The 26,240-nt window shown below is 43.3% G+C and overlaps 1 protein-coding gene across 4 annotated transcripts in view; it reads left to right on the top strand.

Annotated features, from left to right (window-relative positions):
- The window catches only part of LOC119962983 (kelch-like protein 5), a 174,029-nt gene extending 148,199 nt beyond the window's left edge, over positions 1–25,830 (top strand). For all 4 annotated transcript variants that reach the window (XM_038791406.1, XM_038791405.1, XM_038791404.1 and 1 more), the window contains 5 exons: positions 1,803–2,027; positions 5,169–5,331; positions 8,171–8,383; positions 14,593–14,764; positions 18,892–25,830. In XM_038791406.1, coding sequence (XP_038647334.1) covers positions 1,803–2,027; positions 5,169–5,331; positions 8,171–8,383; positions 14,593–14,764; positions 18,892–18,948 — 830 coding nt within the window. In that variant the 3' untranslated portion in view covers positions 18,949–25,830. The remainder of the gene's footprint in view (positions 1–1,802; positions 2,028–5,168; positions 5,332–8,170; positions 8,384–14,592; positions 14,765–18,891) is intronic.
- The last annotated feature ends 410 nt before the right edge of the window (positions 25,831–26,240 follow it).

The raw sequence follows: 26,240 nt of genomic DNA, 5'->3' as shown, positions 1-26,240 counted from the left end.
CCGGGGCCGGCGAAATCCCGCCCCTGCCGTGGCAGAAATTCTCCGCCACCCGGGAATTGGCGGGGGTGGGAATCACACCCCCCCCCCCGGATCGGCGTACCCTCCGCGCCGATCGGCGAGCCCCCTGCGGCGATTCTCCAGCCCGCGATGGGCCGAAGTCCCGCCGCTGAGAGGCCAATCCCGCCGCCGTGGTTTGAACCACCTCTGGTGGCGGCGGGATCGGCGACGTGAGCGGGCCCCCAGGGTCCCCGGGGGGTGCCCCCACGGGGCCTACCGATCGGCGGGCAGGCCAGTGCCGTGGGGGCACTCTTTTCCTTCCGCCGCCGCCACAGCCTCCACCATGGCGGAGGCGGCAGAGAATCCCCCAGCGCGCATGTGCCGGTGGTGACGTCAGTGGCAGCGGAGAATTCCGCACCTTTGGGGAGGCCCGACGCCGGAGCGGTTGGCGCCACTCCGCTATGCCGGGGCCCCGCCGGGTAGGGGTGAATCCTGCCCCTGGTATCTGGTTACATTTGGGTAGTGCTGTGGCTATTTGCAGATTCGTCAGGATTTGTAAATAAAATGGCAAAATAGGATGTGATTATGAGATTCTTGAATTTTACACTTCTAACTGTACAATGCACTGAGGGCTGGAAATATAATAAATCCAATGTGTTAGAAAATTGCAAAGCTTTCTTGCTTTGATGCTTTCTTGAATCGTGTGCCTGGACTTTTTAGAAAATATACATCGTTCAGCCTTCATTGCTCACAAACTTTATCTTGAACTTCTAGATTCAACACTGCTGCAAATTGTGACTTTATGTACTGAAATAAAATGATCACAGTTATAAATGTATAAATCACCACAAATGTATGCAATACGGCACTTTTTGTCTAGTTCTTTGTTTTTATGTGGCGTGAGGCTTCTCAATCTCAGTCTGGAGTCCCTTACAATACAACCTTGGCCTTTTCCCACCCTCACCTACATGTCCCTTGGCAGCATCACTTGCCAACAAGGGATCGGCTTCCATTTGTTTAAGAAGGACATTTATCTTGACTTCTCCACCACTTCTCTCAACTTCCCACTGCCTTGACGTTGCCAGCCTGCTTTGTTGAATACGGGTTGATTTTAACCTGGAGCTGCACTAATGGACTCTGTTATATGAGACATTAAACTGTCATTGAAGAAGAGCAGGGAAGTTCGCCTGTGTCCTGGCCCACACCACTAAAATGGACACTAATTTCTTCCCAAGCATGATCACAGCTGCAGTGCTAAGTGCGATTCTGGCTGCTGTATGCAACAAGGATATTGGGCATTGGAGGTATTACAGGAACATGTAGCCAAATGATAATTTACAAGATAAGAACGGAGATCAAAGAGATAGGGATTGTTTACTTTAGAGAAGAGAAGACTGAAGTAAGGTATCATTCCAATATTGAAAGTTCCTAACAAAATAAATGTATTACTGGTAATATATTTGTCATTGTCTCAAACTCTAAAACCAAGGGAAAATGGCTCAAGCTTAGAAGAGACAATGTACACTGATGGTTTAGATTCAACTACTTTAAACCGAGTGGTGAACACACAGAATGGATTACCCAAAGAGGCACTGGAGACCGCTGTGGCAAAACCTAGAAGAGACTTGGATAGATAATTGAGGATGAGGTGTAACCTGCATGAGTAATATTTTTGAATCAGCATCACAGCTTTAAATTAAAATAGCAGTTTTCACAATTGTGAAACTTTCTTTAAACCCAAAAGTGGCAGTTCCCAATAATTCTGTGCATTAATTTTATTTCTGTTTGTTCGGATTGTTGTACAGGTGCCACAAGCATTGAAAAATATGACCTACGTTCTAATACATGGACTCATGTAGCAAATATGAATGGGAGGCGACTACAGTTTGGTGTGGCAGTACTGGATGACAAACTTTATGTTGTGGGTGGTAGAGATGGACTGAAGACGTTAAATACAGTAGAATGCTACAATCCAAAAAGTAAAACCTGGAGTGTAATGCCTGCCATGTCAACACATAGACATGGCCTAGGTAAGTGGTACCAGTCATTGAACCCGCAAAAAAATTGAAACGCAATTAGAGGCTGCACAAGACGTTGGCATTTTAGACTCATTCTACTCAGTTACCTGCCATGGGTAAGGATCTTCTTTTAGCTCGAGAGAGAGAGAGAGAGAGAGAGAGAGTCAAGGGGAGAACAAATTCTGAAGTAAAATACATTTCAAATTAATGTTAATGTGACAACTCTGATTAGTTTGTCCTATGATTCAACTAAAGAACAAAAATGCAGAGGCAAAAATAGACATATAGAAGGAGAAAATAGTTTACTGTAAGTGAAATTCAAACTGCTGTCAACACCAAAGTTTAGATGTAACAATAGTTTACATTGCATGGTTGCTAATTTCTGTAATGTAAATCGTTAGACCATCTCATGTTCCTGACCATAATGTACAAACAATAGTATAGTATTCAAACAGCTGCAGTTTCTCTTCTTGAGTTTTTGTTAGTTTCACTGTTTGTTTTGATCATGGCCTCTATCAACTACTTGAACTTACAGTGACAAAAATGCCTGTCTTACAACTTCTGAGGCCTGCTCAGCCTGCAGTCAGCCAATTATAAAAGCATGTGTATTCTAAATGTTGATAATATAAGAAATTAACAAAAAGAATGATTATGTAGCTCATAACTTTTGTTTAAAATGAAGCCCTTTTCAGATACAGTTGTTAATGCTTTACCTACTGAATGACCAATGCTCTGCAATGGAGATTTTCTGCAAAGTTCCACCACATATTTTTCCAAAATAAAATTAGAGATGCGCAGTAGAAAATCTCTTATTCGTTTTTTAAACTATAGTCCTTATGTATTTACGGTGAAATCATCCACAGTGCAAAAGGCATAAATTTCGTAGAGCAGCCAATTATGCAAAAGCTTTTAAATTTAAGGTCAAGTATAATGTGTATTTTTAATGTTCACCTGAGGAAGGAGCAGCGCTCCGAAAGCTGGTGTTTGAAACAAACCTGTTGGACTTTAACCTGGTGTTGTAAGACTTCTTACTGTGCTCACCCCAGTCCAACGCCGGCATCTTCACATCATATATTTTTAATTGCATTGAAACTGTGCAGAAAGGGGTGTTACAAAGCCATGCTTTCTAAAAAAATTATTTTATGTATTTATGGGTGGAAAATCACCAAATTTTAAAAGGACTAAAACAGCAAGGTGAAGGTCAAGTGGCTTGTGAGACTCAGAATTACCTGAAGTCTCCATAAAATTCTTAATTAAATAACCCTGTTTGGGACGTCCTTCCTTTAATGGACTTGCTGAGACGAATCACTTTGTGGAATTCATACTTCTATTGTTATGTACTTATCAAAACTAAAACCAAAACTTACCGGGCAGCACGGTAGCATGGTGGTTAGCATCAATGCTTCACAGCTCCAGGGTCCCAGTTTCGATTCCCGGCTGGGTCACTGTCTGTGCAGAGTCTGCACGTCCACCCCGTGTGTGCGTGGGTTTCCTCCGGGTGCTCCGGTTTCCTCCCACAGTCCAAAGATGTGCGGGTTAGGTGGATTGGCCAGGCTAAATTGCCCTTAGTGTCCTAAAAAAAAATAATAAGGTTAATGGGGGTTGTTGGGTTACTGGTGTAGGGTGGATACGTGGGCTTGAGTAGGGTGATCATTGCTCGGCACAACATCGAGGGCCGAAGGGCCTGTTCTGTGCTGTACTGTTCTAATTCTAATTCTAATTCTAATTCTAAAAATCCTTGGATTCCCAGACTTGCTGGGCTGGATTCTCCGCCAGCGGGATGCTCCATTTTGCAGGCAGCCCGGGGGTTTCCCGACGGCATGGGGCTGCCCCTCATTGACCAGCCAGCGTAATGGAGCATCCTGCCAGCGGGATAGAATATAAGAACTAGGAGCAGGAGTAGGCCATCTGGCCCTTCGATCCTGCTCCACCATTCACTGAGATCATGGCTGATCTTTTGTGGACTCAGCTCCACTTTCCGGCCCGAACACCATAACCCTTAATCCCTTTATTCTTCAAAAAACTATCTATCTTTATCTTAAAAACATTTAATGAAGGAGCCTCAACTGCTTCACTGGGCAAGGAATTCCATTCCTTGATGAAACATAAATGTGGCGTGGCGGAGAATCCAGCCCACTGCTTCTGAACTCAAAACTTAACAATGAGTGCTGTAGAGAAACAGTTCATCATAAGTAGGTGTGAATAGCCAGCATCCATTCCCCTTTGTGTAGCAATAGCTTCTAACTTTGAATCATTTATATTTGGCAATGGAAGTACAGTATTGACCTGGCTGAAACTGACTTCAGACAACAAATCCTCCACTCAAGGGAGAAACAAGCCAGTCTGGGAATGAATAAGAACATAACATAAAAACATAAGAACTAGGAGCAGGAGTAGGCCATCTGGCCCCTTGAGCCTGTTCCACCATTCAGTGAGATCATGGCTGTTCTTTTGTGGACTCAGCTCCACTTACCTGCCCGAACACCATAACCCTTAATCCCTTTATTCTTCAAAAAACCATCTATCTTGAAAATATTTAATGAAATAAAATGAAAATCACTTATTGTCACAAGTAGGCTTCAAATAAAGTTACTGTGAAAAGCCCCCAGTCGCCACATTCCGGCGCCTGTTCAGGGAGGCTGGTACGGGAATGAAGGAGTCTCAACTGCTTCACTGGGCAGGGAATTCCATAGATTCACAACCCTTTGGGTGAAGAAGTTCCTCCAAAGCTCAGCCCTAATCTACTTCCCCTTATTTTGAGGCTATGCCCCCTAGTTCACCTGCCAGTGGAAACAGTCTGCCCGCAAAGGAGGCACTTCTCCCACGAACTGCCACCAACAGGGGGATAGGGTGGGGGATTGAACTTAGGTAAGGTGTTCTTTCAGGGATCAGTGCAACTTGATGGGCCGAATGGCCTTCTTCTGCAACGTAAGGATTCTATGATTCTAGGATGTGCCATTATTGCACTTATGAAATGAAATGAAATGAAAATCGCTTATTGTCACAAGTAGGCTTCAAATGAAGTTACTGTGAAAAGCCCCTAGTCGCCACATTCCGGCACCTGTTCGGGGAGGCTGGTACCTGAATTAAACCGGCCCTACTTAATGTGGCTGTCATTCTACAGTCTGTTGAAAATATTCTGCTTGTTTTTAGGTGTGGAGGTTCTGGAGGGTCCTATGTATGCTGTAGGTGGACATGATGGTTGGAGCTATCTAAATACAGTTGAACGATGGGACCCCCAAGCTCGACAGTGGAACTTCGTTGCCAGTATGTCCGTGCCACGGAGTACAGTTGGGGTAGCAGTACTTAATGGAAAGTAAGAAGAAATTGTTGCTGTCATTTATTCTTCATTACTGTGTAAGTGTAGGGAATTCCAAAAATCTCACTAAAACTAATGATCCTTTTGTCAGCCTAAGTCATTTACAACGTTTTGTAAAATACGGATCCACAAGCTGCTCTTTTAAAGTGATGTATTCCTTATCATTTGTGTCCTATCATCCACTCAAATAAATGACTTAATTTTGACAATTACCCAAACAAAGCTAAGAATGTGTAATTCAATCTCTTTATTCATTGTATTACTTTTATGGTTTACTTCTTAAGCTTTATTTTGCTATTTAACTTCCTTTGCAAAAAGTACTTGCACATATCTGTAGGATTAGTTCTGGTTCAAAATTATTAGAAAAGTCCTCCACTTTCTGCCGCCCCCTGAAAAATAACCTATGTTGTTTTCAGAGATGGTGGCTTCACCTTCATATTTTCATCATGTATGTCAGTTCTGAAACACATCCGCCAGGAGATTAGGCACAAACTAGATGCACATCCCTAAAGAAGCTGGAGGGAATTATTTTATTTCCACCAGCCTAATTTGTTTTTTTAATTAATTCATGGGATGTGGGCGTCGCCGGCTGGCCACATTTATTGCCCATCTCTAATTGCCCTTGAACTGACTGGCTTGCTTGGCCATTTCAGAGGGTATTTAAGAGTCAATCACATTGCTGTGGATCTGAAGTCACATGTAGGCCAGACCAGGTAAGGACGGTACATTTCATTCTGGGTCAGCGCGGTAGCACAGTGGGTAGCACTGTTGTTTCACAGCGCCAGGGTCCCAGGTTCAATTCCCGGCTTGGGTCACTGTCTGTGCAGAGTCTGCACCTTCTCCCTGTGTCTGCGTGGGTTTCCTCCCACAAGTCCCGAAAGACGTGCTGTGAGGTGAATTGGACATTCTGAATTCTCCCTCTGTGAACCCAACAGGCGCCGGAACATGGTGACTAAGGGCTTTTCACAGTAACTTAATTGCAGTGTTAAAGTAAGCTGACTTGTGACAGTAAATATTATTATTATTCCCTAAAGGACATTACTGAACCAGATGGGATTTTACAGCAATTGACAATGGTTTCATGGCCATCATTTGACTTTTACTTTCAATTTTTATTGAATTCAAATTTCACCATAAGCCATGGTGGGATTTGAATCCAGGACATTACCGTAGATCTCTGGATTTCCAGTCCAGTAAAAATAGCACAACCTTTGTGGAACTGAACCATGGCCGAAATCTTCCATCATTGTTCACGGCTGGGATTTTCCAGTGCCGCTTAAATTCAATGGAGTTTTGGCTGGAATAATTTTCCGTTCACTCGCACCGGGTCCTGCCACAGACAAGACCAGAGAATTCCGCCCCATATCTCTGAACTTCACACCAATTAATATAAAAACTATTCGAATACCTACTTAGAATAAACAGGACAGAACTTTGCTTTCAACAGCAAGGATATTTGCATCATCCTTGGTACATGGTGTTGGCAGATCATCACTGCCTTCACTGAGGTGCATATGGTTTATTGCCAGCTAGCACTGAAAAAGCAGCTTGCCTTGAGATTCCATTTTGTGCTTCTCAATGTCAATTGCTAATTTTTTGTTCATGGTAGCAGTTACTTACTGCCTGTAAAGAGTTGTTGGAGATGAAAACTTTCAGATTAATCTTTAAAAAGGCTGCAACATTTTTTAATCTTGATTTGATTTGAAACATCTTTTAATTTTGATCTGCAGCCCTTTAAGGTCCGTATGCTCAACATATCCTGCAGGACCTTCTTTTTCTTGCTCTCTGCATGTGTCAAGTTAAGCAGGAGGCATGTATTCTGCCAGATATCCTACATTACAACAGTGACTACCCTTCATAAGTCCTTCATTGGCTGCAAAGTACGTTGAGATGTACTATAAGTGCGATTGCAATTTTAATTATTTTTTCCTGTTCTGGGCTCACAGCATCCAACAATGCCAGCTCAACAAGGCGCTGTCTTGTAGATTAGCCTCATATGACAGCCCAAACGACTTTTAACCTGGTTCCCTAAATTGATCCCAAACAGTGCAGATATAACATCAGAAATGTCAAATATTTCAATATGATTGCATAATGTTTTCAGCATTTTAAATTACCTTAACCAACTTTGTGCGATGTTGAATTAGCATTTGCATGTGTTGCATTTTATTCCAGCATTAAGTGTAATAATACAGCTTTTGAGATTATGATTGTATTATTGGCTATGATACAAACAATAAAATACAAACGATAGCATTGCAAAGTTGCACTCCAGGTGCTTTCAATCAACAGAAAATCACCTAGGGTGGAATTTACCTGAACGTCAGCAAAGGCCAATTGCTGGTAGCGCGCAGGTAATGCCTGGGCATGACCCTCTCCCCATTGAGTGATGCACTCACCTGAACTGCTCCAGGAGGTCTGCTCACCAGGTGCATGGCTTGGGAGACCAGTCGTGATTCACGCCGGTGAATGGACTTTCTTACGGGGGAATGATTCAGTTGTAGAGGACCAATAATGTGATGTTAATATATGGAAATGGTGTTCCTGACATCGAATGTCGTGAATCCCATTACATCATTGCCCGGAAGCGGGGACAATCACACCGGCATATAAAGCGTTATGGATCTCACACCAAATTTTCCCCTCCCACCACCAAACCCGCCCAAAAAATTCAAGAGGGGAAACTCCCGGCCCAGGTTTTTCAGTGTGTACTTCTGGATAGGTGAGCTTCCAGGCGCAGAGGGCGATTTTGTAACGTTAATCCATATCCATTAAGCAAAAGCATATGATGGGTTGCATTCCTGGGAATGTTACACTTGATTTCAATTTTTTTTAGATTGTATGCTGTTGGAGGCCGAGATGGAAGTTCATGCCTTAAATCTGTAGAATGCTTTGATCCCCACACCAACAAATGGACTGCATGTGCACTGATGTCTAAAAGACGGGGCGGAGTGGGAGTTGCCACTTGGAATGGTTTCTTGTATGCTATTGGCGGGCATGATGCACCAGCTTCTAACCTCACTTCAAGGCTCTCTGACTGTGTGGAGAGGTAAATCAATTATTTCTCAACCATTACCTACAAGAAATGTGTGTCATGATCATATGTTAAACACTTTATGCAGAAAGACTAAACCTTTGTAGTTTCATTACGGCAGGCAGCTAACAGCTACATGGCTAATCCTGGAGTCTCCAGTAAGATACCATGATTCATGTATAATATGGGACAAAGAAATGGCTGAGCAATTGATTATACAATTTGGTTCTGTCTTCACAAAAGAGGACACAAATCAGATACCAGAAATGTTGGAGAATGAGAGGTTCAGTGAGAGGGAAAAACTGAGGGAGATCTATATTAGTAGAGAAATGGGGCTGGGAAAATTGATGGGATTGAAGGCGGATAAATCCCCAGGGCCTGATAATCTGCATCCTATAGTGCTGAAATGAAATGAAATTAAATCGCTTATTGTCACGAGTAGGCTTCAATGAAGTTACTGTGAAAAGCCCCTAGTCGCCACATTCCGGCGCCTGTTCGGGGAGGCTGTTACGGGAATCGAACCATGCTGCTGGCCTGCCTTGGTCTGCTTTTAAAGCCAGCGATTTAGCCCAGTGTGCTAAACAGAAGGAGGTGACTCTGGAAATAATGGATGCATTTGTGGTCATCTTCCAGGATTCTATAGACTCTGGAACAGTCGCTGCAGATTGGAGGGTAGCTAATATCACTCCAATATTCAAAAAGGGAGGTAGAGAGATAACAGAGAATTATAGACCAGTAAGCCTAACATTGGTAGTGGGGAAAATTCTTGAATCCATTATCAAGGACTTTATAGCGGAACATTTAGAAAGCAGTGGCAGATCAGTCAGAGTCAGCATGGATTTATGAAGAGGAAATCATGCTTGACAAATCTGTTAAAATTCTTGGAAGGTGTAACTATTACAGTTGACAAGGGGGAGCCAGTCAATATGGTATATTGGTACTTTCAGAAGGTTTTTGACACAGTCCCGCATAAGAGATTATTGTGCAAGATTAAAGCACATGGGATTGGGGTAAGTGTATGGAGGTGGATAGAAAACTGGGTGGCAGAAAGGATACCAAGAGTAGGAATTAATGGGTCCTTTTCAAATTGGCAGGCAGTAACTAGTGGGGTGCCACAAGGATCGGTGATGGGACTCCAGCTATTCACAATATATATTAATGATTTGGATGAGGGAACAAAATGCAACATCTTAAAGTTTGCAGATGATACCAAGTTAGGTGGGAGGGTGAATTGTGACGAGGATGCAGGGATCCTACAGCATGATCTGTACAGGTTGGGCGAGTTGGCAAATCAATGGTGGATGCAGTATAATTTGGATAAGTGTGAGGTTATTCACTTTGGAAGCAAAAACAGGAAGGCAGATTACTACCTGAATGACTATAAATTGGGAGAGGGGATTGTGCAGCAGGACCTGGTGCCCTTGTTCACCAGTCACTGAAGGTAAGCATGCAGGTGCTGCAGGCGGTAAAGAAGGCTAATGGTATGTTGGCCTTCATTGCGTGAGGTTGTGAGTACAGAAGCAGGGATGTGTTGTTGCAATTATAAAGAGCTTGCTGAGACCACACCTGGAATATTGTGTGCAGTTTTGGTCTCCTTTTCTGAGGAAGGATGTTCTTGCTCTCGAGGGAGCGCAGCGAAGATTTACGAGACTGATTCCAGGGATGGCGGGACTGTCATGCGAGGAGAGATTGACTAGGTTGGGATTGTTCTCACTGGAGTTCAGAAAAATGAGGGGGGATCTCATAGAGACTTGTAAAATTCTAGCAGGACTAGACAGGGTAGATGCAGGGAAGATGTTCCCAATGGTGGGTGTGTCCAGAACCAGGGTCACAGTCTGAGGATTCAAGGTAAACCATTTCGGACAGAGATGAGGAGATATTTCTTCACCCAAAGAGTGGTGAGCCTGTGGAATTCATTACCACAGGAATTAGTTGATGCTAAAACATTGAATTTAATCAAGAGACGGCTATATATAACACTTGGGGCTAATGGGATCAAATGCAATGGGGAGAAAGCAGGATTAGGCTATTGAGTTGGATGATCAGCCATGATTGTGATAAATGGCAGAGCAGGCTCGAAGGGCCAAAAGGCCTCCTCCTGTTCCTATCTTCTATGTATCTATGTATCAAGATTTAACTTGGGCTAGACCTCCCATTTTTGCTTTTCCTTGAGTCAGGGTTGGATTGTATTGTAACAGAAGGGAAACCTGCTTTGGAGATGAATGTGCTTTTAAATTGACAATGAACTGGCATAGGTTGAACATTTATGAAAGGGCAGCATGGTGACGCAGTGGTTAGCACTGCTGCCTCACGGCGCTGAGGACCCGGGTTCAATCCCAGCCCCAGGTCACTGTCCATGTGAAGTTTTCACATTCTCCCTGTGTCTGTGTGGGTCTCACCCCATAGCCCAAAAGGATGTGCAGGGCAGGTGAATTGGCCATGCTAAATTGCCCCTTAATTGGGAAAAAAAGAATTGGGTAATTCAAATTTATTTTTTTAAAAACATTTATGAAGATATGTGCAATTAAGCCCCCCCCCCTGCCGCCAGCACCCCCTAAAGCAAGCATAACACAACTGGATCTGGAGATTACACATGGAGTGGCAGGAGATACGTGAAAATGTGATTTTGATAAAATTATTTAAAGAAAATATTAATAATTTGATCAAAATTGCCATTATTGTGAGGGCAGCACGGTTAGCACTGCGGCCTCACGGCACCGAGGTCCCAGGTTCGATCCCGGCTCTGGATCACTGTCCGTGTGGAGTTTGCACATTCTCCCCGTGTTTGCGTGGGTTTCGCCCCCACAACCCAAAGATGTGCAGAGTAGGTGGATTGGCCACGCTAAATTGGCCCTTAATTGGAAAAAATGAATTGGGTACTCTAAATTTTTTTTTAAATTGCAAATATGTAGAAATTATTACCGATCTAAAATGAATAGTTTTGCAAAATAAAGCACCATGCAGTAACAAAATTGATGCTGAAAAATCACTTGTGACAGAGAAAGTTGCAATCTTTAGAATTAATTCTATAAATTAGAATTGTTCCACTATATACATTTACATTTGACACAGTGAATCAGGTCAGCTTTTACCATGGATTAAATGCAGCGCAGAGTTTTTCATGATGATTATAATCATGTAGTTTATTTCAATCTCAATAGGGCATTTTATCGTATCATGTTTTTTATTTCTTAACTATTTTTTGGAAGTAGGGATGCTGGAAATAATCCATATTTATACATATTTAAATTTCATTTTTTTTTTAAATGAATTCCAATTTATTAATCCTGGACCGACACTACTCTCAGGAGATGTAACTAATTTGATCCAAATGCTCGTTAGATGGTATCATTGCTGTTTCTTGGCGGAGCTGCCAGGATTTCTTCCCTTGACATTTATGTCCATTGCTTTGATCTGTATATTTAGTCTGGATATGGATCTGCCTTTTCTCACATAAAATCTATTAAAAGGAATAAACTGGTGGAAAGCTTCTAATTTAACTACCAAGAACAAATAGCTGATTGTAACTGGAGAGATAAAATGGAGATTTATTTGCAACCTCCTGTAAATGAGACCTAGATCCGTCTATAAATATGAATAATTGGCTTATTTAAACTTAGATATTCATTGCTGAATCCTTGACGATTTATCATAGCTGTTATTTCAGCATTATTACTGTATTGCTCTACAGAAGTTAAACAATGCTCACTCGGGTCAGACTGAAGTGAAAGTGCTCGCCAGAAGTTATATTTGGCCAGTTATTGATTAGGATATCGAAAAACTAGTCATGCGTTGTGATCAATGCCAATCGCATGAATCTCTGCCCCCTTCGGCTCACTTGTATCCATGGGAGTGGCCTGGCCGACCTTGGGCACAGTCACATGTGGATTTTGTGCATCCTTTAATGGGCAATATGATCATAATTATTGTTGATGACCATCCCAGTGGCTAGATATTCATGAGATGAGAACAATAATGTCGCCTGCAACAATCAAAAAAACAACAAATCTTCACTACGCATGGCCTGCCAGAGGTTTTAGTCTGTGATAACAACACTGCCTATACTGGGTCAGACTTTCAGTATTTATGCATTCTAACTGAATAAAACATGTGTACATGGCACCTCATCACCCATCCTTGAATGGCTTAGCAGAAGGAGCTTTCCAGACATTATAGCCAGCCACACCCTTATCCTAAAACTATGACCTCTCGTTCTAGATTGCCCCACAAGAGGAAGCATCCGCTCTACATCTATTTTGGCAATACCTTTTATCATCTTATATACCTCGTTTAGATCTCCTCTCATCTCCTAAACTTGAGAGAGTATAGCCCGAAACTGCTCAATCTCTCTTCATAAGACAAAGTCCTCATCTCTGGAGTCATTCTAGTGAACCTCCTCTGAACTGCCTCAATGCAACTACATCCATCCTCAAATAAGGGGAGCAAAATGATACTCCAGGTGCGGTCTCACCAATACTATCTACAATTGCAGCAACACTTCCCTACTTCTATTCTCTATCCCTTTACCTATGAAGGCCAAAATGCCATTTGCATCCTTATTACCTGCTGTACCTACATGTTGGTTTGCTGCGATCCATGCAGGAGGACACCCAGATCCCTCTGCACTGAAGCACTCTGAAGTTTCTCTCCATTTAGATCACAAGTTGCCTTTCCATGTATCCAACCAAAATGGATGACCACAGGCTTATCCGCGTTGAACCCCCATCTGTCAAATTTTGACCCACTCACCTAATCTATCTATATCCATTTGTAAATTTCTTATTTCTTGGTTCCCTTCCACAGTCCAAAACCAATTTATTGAAGAAATTTTGGTTTTGATAGAAATCTTCACTTGAAAGGTCTATTGCAACCATTGCTTTCAGATTATGCAGAAATGGCGCAACAGGACACACTCGTTTGGCATTAGTATCTCAATCTTCTCACTTTTTAGTAACAACTAAAGATTCTGACATATCCTGCGCATAGGAAAATGCTTTCTCTGTACCTTGCAGAAAGTACTCACTCATGTCTACGAATGTCGTGATATTAGTGATTACAAAAATAAAACCAGTGATCTAATAGGGAAATATGCCACTTTCCCGCAAGTCCCTTTAAGTGACAGTCAACGGCAAACATCTTTTCCAAACATCCAAGCTTAGATTAAAAATTAGACAGTTCATGGGGCGCGATTCTCCGCAAATGCGGAGAGTCGTGAAGGCTGCCGTGAAACTGGCCGTGTTTCACGGCAGCCTCCGCGCCCCCTCCCGGGACCCAATTCTGCTCCCCGGTCGGGGCTAGCAGCGGGGCCCCGTGAACCTCGGCATAAGCCTGCGTGCCAAGGTTAACGGCGGCTGACGCAAACGATGATGTCAGCCGCGCTTGCGCGGATTGGACGGCTCCAATCCGCGCATGCGCGGATGACATCATCACGCATATGCGTGAAACCCGCGCATGCGCGGGCCGTTATGCCCCTCAGCCGCCCGCGGACTGATCCAGCGGGGCGGCGGAGGAACAAAGAGTGCGCGGGGTCCGGACCCACTGCCCGCGATCGGTGCCCACAGATCGCGGGCCCATGCCACCCTTGGCACGGCCGTGGTGCGGCCGTGCCAATCGGTGGCATGGTTCTCCAGAACGGCACTTTGCGGCCGTTTTCACGAACTGTGAGAGCAGGTGTGTTGGAGTTCGTGAAAACGGCCGTAAAGGCCTGGGAAATCGGCCCATCGGCTAGGGAAGAATTGCTGCTCGGCGTAAAAAACGGCGAGCAGCGATTCGTGTCGTGGGGCGGCCGTTGGGGGGGGGGGAGAATAGCGGGAGGTCGGGAAAAATGTCGGGAAGGCCCTCCCACTATTCTCCGACCTGTTGTGGGGGGCGGAGAATCGCGCCATGTTTTTGTAGTAACTTTTCTAATTAGCTAAATTCCAAAGCAATTCGGTTTGTTTTCTTAAACCAGTGTAACCCTGTCACCAGGGGGCTGATTTTAACAACGGGGTATGGGACAGGAGAGCCATGACTCCAGAACCAAAGGAGGCGGTGAATCGTTTTAACTCTACCGATCGCATTTCTGTACCCTGACCAGAGAAATAACTTTGTGTGTCATAGTTAACAATTGTGAATATCATATGAGCATAGTTTGCAAATGTGAAGACTATTGTGCCTGAAACATTGTTCAAAAAATGTTAAATATTTGGATCTGATCGGAAAACAATGGCTTTGCTTGTTTGCAGATATGATCCTAAAACTGATACTTGGACATCAGTAGCACCAATGAGTATCAGCAAAGATGCAGTTGGCGTTTGCTTACTTGGTGACAGGCTGTATGCAGTTGGAGGATATGATGGACAGTCATATCTAAACTCTGTGGAGGCCTATGATCCACAAACTAATGAGTGGATGCAGGTAAGAGTAACTACAAAGCAATTTGTGTCCTTCTTTTTCTCCAAAACATTATACTGTCTATATAAGCTTTTATTTATAAAAGAATTAGAACCCTTAACATGTCTTATTGTTTGTACTTGCACTCATTAAGCCCAAATGTTCCTTTTTAAATTGTAGACAATGAATTCAACCTGTTAGAAACATTTATTTCAACTCCTCCACTTTGCATAAAACATAACCAGAAAAGCATCTTCGAGGAGTTCGCTCAGTGTAATATCAGCCCAGCTCAGAAATTTGAAGCATGGGGAACCTACCCAGACCTCGGATAAGGGAGATCTCGGGCTGGATTCTCCCAAAGTGGGACTATGTCCCCCACGCCGGCGTAAAAACGCTGGCGTTTCACTTTCAAGATTGCTTCCACAAAGATGGTCCGATTCACTGCAGGGGGCTGGCAGGGACCCAGAGTAGTTCACGCAGTTTTAGCTGCGGATACAGGCCCCCGCACTTCCGGTTTTGAGTCCACGCATGCGCAATGCGGCGGCCTCCAGCGCCTGCCCCGAGCGCCATGGCGGACTCGGACCGTGGAGGCAAATGAAGAATGTAGACCCACCCCGATCGGCAACACGCCCGAAGATCCGACGACCCCAATCTGTCCCCCGCCCGCCTATAAGGCCCCCCCACCCCAAAAGAAAAATCAGGGCGACCGCAGACTGCGTCCTCAGCCGCCACGCGAGCTTCCCGAACGGCGATAAGTGGTACAACCACGCCATCGGGAACGCGGCCGGTCGGGAGGGGAGGATCGCTGGGCAGGCCTCTAGCAATGCCCCCCCACCCCCAGCCATGCAGAGTACTCTGCGAACACGCCGATTCTCGGGTCCCGGAGATACACTGCGCCCGATTTCGGCATGAAATTGCATTGACCGCCCCCGCACCAAACGTGATCTCGGCGCGGGGCTGCGGAGAATCCAGCCACTAATGTTGGCTGGAGGGAAACTTTGGAAGGAAGGGGGTAAATTCAGTTGCCATAGTCCATGCTGGAACAAACAACGTAGGTAGGAACAGTGAGGAGTCCCTGCTGAAATAGTATCAGGAGTTGGGCTCAAATCAGTAGGAATCTGAGAGTAATAATCTCTAAATTATTGCAAATGGCAAATTGCTATAGGAGCAGGAAAATTTACTAATGGCTAAAGGGCTGGTATATGAAACAGGTTCCTTTCCATTGGGTACTGATACCAGTTCTGAGACAAGAAGGAGCTGTGCCAATGGAATGGGCTCCACCTGAACATGTGTATCCACATGATGCACATATTTGCTTGCATTTGGCTGGAATAGTCCTGCAATCATAAATTCCGTGACCCTCCTCGATCAGAGATGTGATCCTGATTTTCCAGAGATATTCTTTTGCTTATACTAGATAATAAACACCTACACCTACAAAGACTATTTAATGAATGAGAACTAAGCTTAGAATTGAGGATCTTAATATCAAAAACTGCTTTCTTGTATATCCTTAATTTCTCAAAAAATCTCATCTGTTCTAGTGATCAATCTGAGTGACACGTGTTAGAAAAGTTGATTCCACACACAACCATGAATCGTGATTTCTATATCAGCCAGTTCATTTTTTTGCTCCCTAGTGCCTCTGGTGTTTGCTCGCAAAGGGTCTTGCACAGGTCTAGATAAGAGCATAAGAAACAGGAGCAGGCCATTTGGCCTTTTGAACCTGCTCTGCCATTCAACAGGATCAGCTGCACTTTCCCACATTATTCACATATCCCTTAACTCCCTGAATACCTTGGAGGTCCTTTTATTCCAAGATCATTAATTAACCCTTTTTCATTGCACAACAGTCGATCCAGAGCAACATGTTCCCGAGTTAGTTAGAGCTGGAGAACCATCTTTTATACCTTCCATTAACTTGTCCTCCACACTATTACTGCAAATAGCAAGAGCCCTGTCTGTTCTGTTCCCATTTTTAAAAACAGAAACCAAACTCTCTAAAGCATCCTGCTTCATTATTAACACAAAACAATTCTCCCTGCTGTTGCACAGCATTAGCTTCTTTGTTCTTGCATCTCAGTTTCAGCTGTCCTTTGCTGAGATTCTGTGAGAGGTGTTAAAACTTCCACTTCACGGGGACATCCAGTGGCGGCATGTAGGAGAAGGTCGCGCGTAAGGTAGCTCCCACCAGAGTCCTTAGCCGGGATTCTCCCGTACCCGGCGGGGTGGGGGGTCCCGGCGTGTTGGAGTGGCGTGAACCACTCCGGCGTCGGGCCGCCCCAAAGGTGCGGAACTCTCACATTGAGGGGCTAGGCCCGCGCCGGAGTGGTTCCCCCTCCGCCGGCTGGCATGAACGGCCTTTGGCGCCATGCCAGCCGGGGCCGAAAGGACTTCGCTGGCCGGCGTAAGTCCGCGCTTGCGCCGGTGCGTCAGCCGCTGCTGACGTCATCCCAGCGAATGCGCAGGAGAGGGGGTCTCTTCCGCCTCCGCCATGGTGAAGACCATGGTGAAGGCGGAAGGAAAAGAGAGCCCCCATGGCACAGGCCCAGTCGAACAGCTCTTTCTGTCCCCAGTGCTAGTTCAGTGACAGATGAAGAAAAGCCCCTGCACCTATATCGCTTTCAGCCAAACCTTTAACTTTCTAATCTGTTTATTCCTATACCAATTGGTGGGTGGGTGAGTTCAGAATCCAAAGATTATTAATTTTGAAGTTCCGCTACTTAATTTAAAACCAAACTTCCCAAACAATCTCAGCAATACACAAAGAACAAAGAATTCTGGTTATGTCATCAATTTCTCCATGGACTACGGTAACTGGATCCTCCCTCCCCCATTCAAAGTCCATCTTCAGCCACGAGGAGATGTCATTAACCTGGCACCAGGCCAGGTAGCACAACCTTTGGGACTGCCGATCGCTATGGCTGAACATATTATCTATCCCCGTTGACTATATGGGGATGACGGGATCAGGGTAATGATCATCCATAATAATAATGAATGGCAGAGCAGGCTCAGAGGGCCGAATGTCATCCTCCTACTTCTATTTTCTATGTATACTATCACTGTCACTTGAATGGCTTCCTGCATCATGGTGCCATGGTCAGGTGCCCATCCACCAATCCCTGTCACCCACAAAGTACTTTGCACCTGAAATAAAAACAGACAATGCTGGAAACTCAGCAGGTCTGGCAGCATCTATGGCGTGGGAAGCAGAGTTAATCTTTTGAGTGAAATGTTAACTACGTTTATCAGATTTCCATTGCCCACAGTATTTTGCTTTTATTAGATTGCATTGTGCCTATTGGTCAAAGTCATGTGTTGACTTCCATCACTATATTCTTGATCCACATACCCCCACCTGATTTGCAGTCTCACCTTCCTGTCCCTGACCATTGACCAACTCTAAAGTTCTACTTACTCTGAGGGATGTGACTGCATTCTGGAACAAAATGCCCAAATAACTGTCCCTCTCCCTGACGCCAGTGTGTCTGAAGCTCTGACTCCTACTCAGAAACTCAGAGCCAAAATTCTTCAAGCTGCAGATTTGGTTGTCCGGGACTACCGTGCTCTCCACAAACGTCCACATGCTGCTGTCACGACACACCACTTGCCCTGTCATGTCTACTGGGGGTTTAGAAAGAAGAATAAAGAGCAGCATCTCCTCCATATCCCACTTGCACCAAATTCCAACTTTATTCCACTGGTAATGAAACACTCTTTCGCAACCACACTGTGCTCCTAAATATCATTATGTCCCCTTTTCTGAGCAATCTTTAGGCCTCTGAACATGCCAGTTTGTTCTAATGTTTGTTTGTGTAAGCCTTCAAGGTTTGAATTACATTAGTTATTATCTTTCCCTGACTGTTGCCTCCATTTTGAGGCTTCATGGTGTTTCTCCGACATTACAGTTTTAGTTACGATGTCATTTTGGTTGTGGCATCTTATTCAAAGCAAAATATTTTCCATTACTTTGCCTTCATATTCAAATTGTGCAAAGATAATGCCGTTTTAAAGAATCAGACAAACAAAACTAATTGAAGATGAGTGAGATTAAGTGAGGATTATTGTTGTTACCATTTTAAAATAAAATTTGCTGCGCCTCCAATTCTATTTTCAGGACGTTAAGTATACTTCTGCTTTTTTTACAGGTTGCACCACTGTGCCTTGGAAGAGCTGGAGCATGTGTGGTCACTGTTAAACTTTGATTTTTTAAAATATAAATTTTGTACTATAGCCATTCCACATGTTCGTTGCGAAATTACCTTGTGACATCCCCCATCTTTACTGAAAAGTAAAAGAAAACTAAAAGATTTATCAAATGTTAGTTAGCTCAAAAATTCTTAGGACCCTAAATATCTGTTTTATGAGACATTTGTTTTGATCCTTAAAGTAGAAAATCCCAGATTGTAATTGGCCCCATAAATGGCCCGTCGAAGTCTGTGTGTACCATGTCCAAGGTCTCCCTGGTCATTCCCACAGGTATAGCGGGGCCAATGGGGGGAGCTTCTGATTTTCCTCGCACGACGGGCACTGTTTTCAATGTTGGAGTCAAGTCCTGCCCACCAGACGTAGCTACTTGCAAGCATCTTAATTTTAGAGACATTTGGGTGACCACTGTGTAGCTCTTTGCAATATTTTCTGGGCGAGGGACAACCACACAGGCTCCCCACAGGATGATGCTGACTTCCACCCTGAATTCTAGGTGTTTAGACAGTAAGGGCTTTAGGTTTTCTGCAGGGCCTCCTTCAATTCTACCGCTTAGGATCACATGGCGTAGTTTCCCAGTGTAGGATCATTCTGCGTCCATGTCCAGATTTGCTTGGCAGATACGGGCAGTGTGTCCATAAAGTTTAACGCCATGATTACTTAGTCCATTACTGGCTGGAGGAACAAGCTGGTGGGCAATGGTAGACGACTCAGGGCGTCAACATTGGCTATGTGCGTTCCTGGGCGGTGCTTGAAGGATTACTCATAAGCCACCAACAATAGTGCCCAGCTTTGGATCCGAGCCAATGGAAGGGATCGCTTTGTCTTCCTTAGAAAGGCCCAACAGTGGTTTAAGGTCCAGCATTATGATAAAGTGCCAACCGTAGACATACAGATGGAATTTCTTCTCTCTGAATATCACAGCCAGGTCCTCTTTTTTGATTTGTGCATTGCGTCGTTGCACACCTGCCAGGGTTCATGAAGCATATGCAATTGGTCACTCAGTGCCATCGTCCCATCGATGGGAGAGGACGGCCCAAACTCCGTACAGAGAGGCATTGCATGTTAGCACCAGCAGTATTGTGGGATCGTAATGTGTCAAGGTGTTGGACGATAGCAGCTGTTGCTTCACTTTTGTGACTGCTTTGTCCTGTGGCACCTGCCACGACCACTTCTGGTTCTTCATCAACATAACATGCAGGTGTGCCAATAAGGTGGCTAGGTTGGAGATACATTTCCCAGAATAGTTGATGAGGCCTAGAAAAAATTTCAACTCCTTTTGTGTTTCACGGAGTCGGTGCCCCTTTGATGGCCTTTAATTTGCCTTCTACAGACTACAGTCTGTCTTTATCAATGCGGTATCTAAGGTATGTTATCTTGCCTGCCTGAAACTCGCACTTTTCCCGCTTCAAGGCGGACGCCTGCTTCGGACGATTTCTGTAGGACTTCCTCCAAGTTTGGCAGGTTTTCTTTTTCAGTGCCTCGTGTGATTAATACATCATCCAGGTACACTGCCACCCTAGGTAGACCTTGAAGGATATTTTTCATAGCAGCACTGGAAAATGGTGCACATCAATGAGACACCAAAAGGCAGGCAGGTGTATTCATGTAACCCCTATGGGTGTTGATGGTGATATATTTCCTGGACGCCGTATCGAGCTCCAGCTGGAGGTACGCATGGCTCATGTCCCACTTGGTGAACATGTGGCCTGCAGTCAGTTTTGCATACAGGTCTTCAATGCACGGCATGGCATACTGGTCAAGGCGGGAGGCCCCGTTGACATTTAATTTATAATCTCCGCAAATGTGGATCGACTTAGCGAGCTTTAGTACCGGAACTACTGGCACAGCCTTTTCCGCAAATTGTACTGTGCCCATAATGCCAAGGCTTTCCAGCTGCCCAAATTTGGCCTCTACTTTGGCGAGCAAGGCATGGGGGACTGGTAGGCCTCTGGACCTATGTAGATTTTTGCCCTTGCTCCTTTGATTTTGCCGAGGTCTCCTTGAAATACCTGGGGATATTTCCCAATTAATTCATATAGACCACCAGTTTGCATTTTGAAAATTTGCTGCCAGTCCAATTGGATTTTTTGCAGCCTGTCTCTGCCCAGAAAACTGGGTCCTAGTCCTTGAACGACTATTAGGGTTGTCTGCCCATCTTTTGCCCATGGGTGACCAGCCTCACGGTGGTTCTGAAAATTCCGAGAGGCTCTCCCGTGTACATGGCCAACCTGACCATGGCGCCTGGCAGGCTCTGGAACGCGATGCCCACTCGGAGGTGCCAAAAGGTCTGTTCTCCTAAAATGGAGACAGCAGCTCCGATATCCACTTCCATTTCCAAGGCCTGGAGTTTAATTTTGGTTAGAGCAACCTTGGGGGTGAGGATGCAGCTCGGCTGCATCAGTTCATCCTGTTTAGACTGATAGATTTGCAAGGCCTGCACCTGAGGTGATTTTGTTTTCCGACCTGAATGTTACGTGTACTAACGATTCTGGCAGCCTTGCCTTGGACGTATCCTTCAGCCACAGGTACAGTACTGTTCCCGAAGTTCCCTGGGAAAGCTTCCCGAACATATCTAGGGTTTTGCAGCCGTTGACCCTTACCCCTGCCTGCCGTGGTAGAGTGGTGAACAGGTGGGGGGTGGGGCGTAGAGGTGCTTTCTATGGGGAGCCCAGTTTTTCGAAACAGGGTGTCATCTGACATTGAGCATGCTGCAGTCCATTGAACCTTGAGGTTTCTGGGCCCTTTTCTCACCATTTTCTACGGACAGCGCAGTTCTATGGTTCTTTTAAGATCCAGGGCATATTTTGCAAGCAGTTTTCTCTGTGTCGTGATGTTGTTTATCCCAATATCAGTTAGTCCTGTAGCATCTCTGGCAGGATGACACAGCCACCAGTTTCCTGATTCTGGTCAGGAATTCCATTATGGGTTCTCCAGGGATTCTTCCAGCCGTAGCACTGGAAAATTCCCGTTGGTCTCAGGTCATAGTGGTTAGCCACTAATTCTACCAGTTCATTCAAAGGTTTTGAGTCCTGGGTCTGTCAGATATGTCAAACTCTTAATGATGCCGAACGTCGGGTCTCCACAAGCGGTCAGAAGGATTACCTTATGTCGACCATCACCTTCTATGCTATTTGCACTAAAGAAATAGTGCATCCTTCTGGCGTGCTGGGGCAAATCCTCCATGCCTACATCATATGGCTCGAGTTTCCCAAATAGTGGCATTGCTGTGTTCTCTTCATATGTTTCCTGACCGGAGTTTTTCTAAGCAGGGCTGTCCAGAATCCCTTCTTGCTCCTCATCGCCAGTGTAGTAATCCAGGAGACATGAAGATGAAGGTTTAAACAGATTTATTCTAAATTCAAAAGTGAAGCCGCATTAGTGGCACACAACACAAGTACCCCAGCCCAGAACTAATGTTTTGAAATTCCTGCTGCCTCTCTTTCAGAGTTGCGATCTGGTCTCTATATGTTAACGGTTTACTGCCGAAAACATTTAAGAAGAGATGAATTAGTGCAGAAGAACTAGGGATCCAGAAGGACTGCTATAATTTTCGCGATAATGTTTTAACTTTTAACCTATGTGATTTTCGTCTATTTTCCCATCCTCATTTCCTGCCTCCTTGACATTGATTCTATTTCTACTTGTAGATTCTGTTCTCTGATCAGTTTTCAATAACAGTGCACTGTACAAGTTTTGAAATCTTCATAATTTTTTTAAATGATGTGGGTTTCATTTCTATTCATCTGAACATGTATGTAACCAGGGCAGGAAACGGTACAGACATAAGCCTAATAATATGTGGACATGGTGCACATTATAGGAATAATTTTCCACTTCTTCATTTCTCATGGAGAACAACACTCATCAGGAATTTAGATTTGAATAGTAGATGCAAAATATTGGAAGTATTGTGCAGCCAGTCTCCTATCCATCCACTCATTTTCCTTGGCTAAAGATGAGGCGGGCTGCATGAGTTATTCTAATGTGCACTGTTGGGTGGCCGGAGCACAGGAGTGGAAAATTACCCCTTGTACATTGTGTCTAATTTTACCTTTGTCTTAATGGAAACTAGATGTTGTTATTACTTCCCTTGACCATGTTCTAAACATATTTTCTCTATGTGTCTAATCCAAACTGCCTTTATTAAAAATAAAATAAATGCAGGTACATTTTTAATATGCAGGAGAGCTTAATATATAGAAGACACTGTAAATGTTTTTTGTTTGTTTGTGCAACCTATAAATGCGTAATCTTTGCTGTTAATATGTAGCTTGTAACATTCCAAGTTTTCTGCTCTTTCATGCTTCAAAATGTCTTCAGTTTGCACATTTTATGTTCGAAGGCAAGCTCTTAAGTGACCAAATACAGATTGCACTCTCAGCATTCAACTCTGGAGGTTCTCTGAAAAATTCCATGTTATATAAACCATGTGTAATTCATGCCTTAATCTAAATCTTTAGCTTTCCTTGTCTTTATCATCTGGTTTTGGTTCTTGTTCATGTATTATCAAATTTTGTTAGCACAGGCTTGTGGACCAGCAAGCTCACTCCTATCAAAGGATCATTCATTTTTATATATCACTAAAATGTGCTTAAATAGTTGATGATTCTTCAACAGTTTGATTTCAAAATCTATCTAACTAAAATGGGTGAAATTGCATCCAAATTAAATGCATTCCAGATTTCCTCAATTCTATGACTCCTAATTCATGGAGTTTTGTGACTCTCAGCAGGTACGAGTTAATAGCAATGTGCCGTAATCTCTGCCATAGTGGCTTGATTACCAATGAATTTACTTGCTCACCGATTTGGCCTCATTTGATTTTGTGTCATTTGATCATATTATGTTTGAAACTATTTTATTGTGAATATTCACTTTGGTAGAGCTGCCTGGTTTAAGATTACTTCTTGTGCCTTGATCAGAACGGATCACTTTGTTCATATAAATTTTCTTTAAACTGTATGTTATTGAGTTGCCTGTTATACATGACACTTATAATCCAGCGTTCACCATAAATAATGCAATATTGATAATATTGATTTACCTGTTAAGGAATTCTAGACTAATGTATGTAATTTTGGTGAATAGTGCAGTGATTTAAGTACTCTCCACTTCCATTTATGATGAAGATTAATTTTTATTCATAATTTATAGTAAATGGTTCACTGCTTTTTCTTTGATTTCAGTTAACTCCTAGGATTATTATTTAAACAAACAATGTAAGATTAAAAGGGCTGGTTTAGCTCAGTGGGCTAAATAGCTGGTTTGTAATGCAGAACAAGACCAGCAGCGCGGGTTCAATTCCCGTACCAGTTTACCCGAACAGGTGGTGGAATGTGGCGACTAGGGGCTTTTCACAGTAACTTCATACTTGGGACAATAAAAGATTATTATTAACCTGAAAATTGTGAACTATTCTGCCTCTTTCAAAAAAAAATAACTTCTTTTAGCTCTGCACACATTTCTGCTTTGCTTTTAGTTCCTTTTTCTCCCTAAGCATTACAGATATTCAAGGTGACAAAGAAACATCATATAGTTATGGGTCATAGTTTCTCTTTGAAATTCAGCACTATTTAATAATCATGGGCCCCAAATATATTTATAGTAATACTGAAGTAAATGTACGATATTTTCTTCCATCTAGTTTTTACTCAGCCAATTTATTTTACATTTGAACCATGTTTCAGTAACTAAGTGTCTGCCTTGTTCTAATAATGGGCCAGACAATTAGGAAGAATACTTTGGAAACTAGAGAATTAACAATTGAAATGTTAACACAGAAGATCCCTGTAGGAAAGTGATGGATTAGAGAAAATAAAGGTTGTCCACCAATCATCAGGAGTTTTAGGGTGGTTATTGTTGTATTCTGTCAGAGATCAGCGGTGTTTTAGAACTTAATTTATATATATGACCTCATGTGTACAGATTGGTGGCTTCCTAAAAGGACACCCAAATAAAGATTGGGAAGGAGTGCCTCATAAGATAATCAGAGAAAATTAGAATAACTAAGATAAGAAAAATAACTTCTCCTCAGAGAGGAACTAGTTTAAGGGGATAAAAAGGCATGAGGCAAGCACATGTTAGGGAGTATCAACTTTGTTTTTCATACCTAAGATCAGAATAGTGGATAAAATCCGCTCTTGAACACAGAATCTAGGCTGATACTTCTCAGTCCACTGCTGAGAGTGGTTCTATTTTCCAGGTATTGTGCTTTGCATAACATATTAAGCCAAGGCCCTGCCTGCCTGTTCCAATAGTTCCAGGTTGCATACCCATGACAATTCCGTAAAATGAACAGAGTTCTACCAGTATCCAGGTAACCATTCCTCTCACAGCCAACATTACCAATATAAACAGATGAATCGATAATTCATCTCACGTTGTTTGTGGGACCATGCTGCGTGCAAGGTATTTGGTTACGTATTAACAGTCACTACACTTCAAAGTAATTTGATAATGACATTCAGGATTGTAAACCACAACCAATGCACCCTTGCGGTAAAGGTAATGTTTTATCTAACTTAAATTTTTATCCTCCGTCTTTAATTCTTATGTTGATATATACAGTTCCTTCAGCTTGTTGATTAAAAATTGTGAGCAATTTTTGATTCCATGTAATCAATCAATCAAAGTATAGAAAAAACAAACTGCAGTTTGATATTCTATTGCTTCCAGCATCTGTCACACCAATGTATGGTGCGATTATAGTATCAGGTCAGTTAATGCCTGGGTAACCATTTTGTAAACTCAGATCCATAGCAGTTTTGATGAGAAAGTATATAATGTATAAAATTATTGTACAATGTGTATGGTAGCATGTATTGCTGGACAGTAATATTTGTGTTTAAAGTGTATTAAATATAACAAACCTTTAATCATATGAGTGTCTGATCTATTGCTAGGCTGATACTTGTTGCCATGGAAGTATGATTTATGCACAATTCCAAGAAGCTCTTTTGTATAAGTGCAGTTATTTATCTTAACTCTTGACCACTTCACGGCAATCATACATTTATGTAGCATTCTCCAGCCACTGCAAGATAATTAAAGATAACTGTCACCTGAAAGTATGTTGTATTGCACTATTTTAAAACCTGCTTCAACTAGAAGGATTTCTCTTTAACTAAACGTAGCCTGTGGAAGTGTTTGCAATCTCGGTATGCTACTTGACCCTGAGCTTAGCTCCTGGCCCCCCATCTCTTCTCTGTTACCAAGACTGCCGACATCTACCTCCATAATATCACTCATTACAATCCAGGTTGTGTTCATCTGTTGTTTCAATCCTCAT

Source organism: Scyliorhinus canicula, chromosome 3 (assembly GCF_902713615.1).
Source record: "Scyliorhinus canicula chromosome 3, sScyCan1.1, whole genome shotgun sequence".
In the NCBI taxonomy this organism is placed as follows: Eukaryota; Metazoa; Chordata; class Chondrichthyes; order Carcharhiniformes; family Scyliorhinidae; genus Scyliorhinus; species Scyliorhinus canicula.
This window is presented reverse-complemented; position numbering and strand designations above follow the sequence as displayed.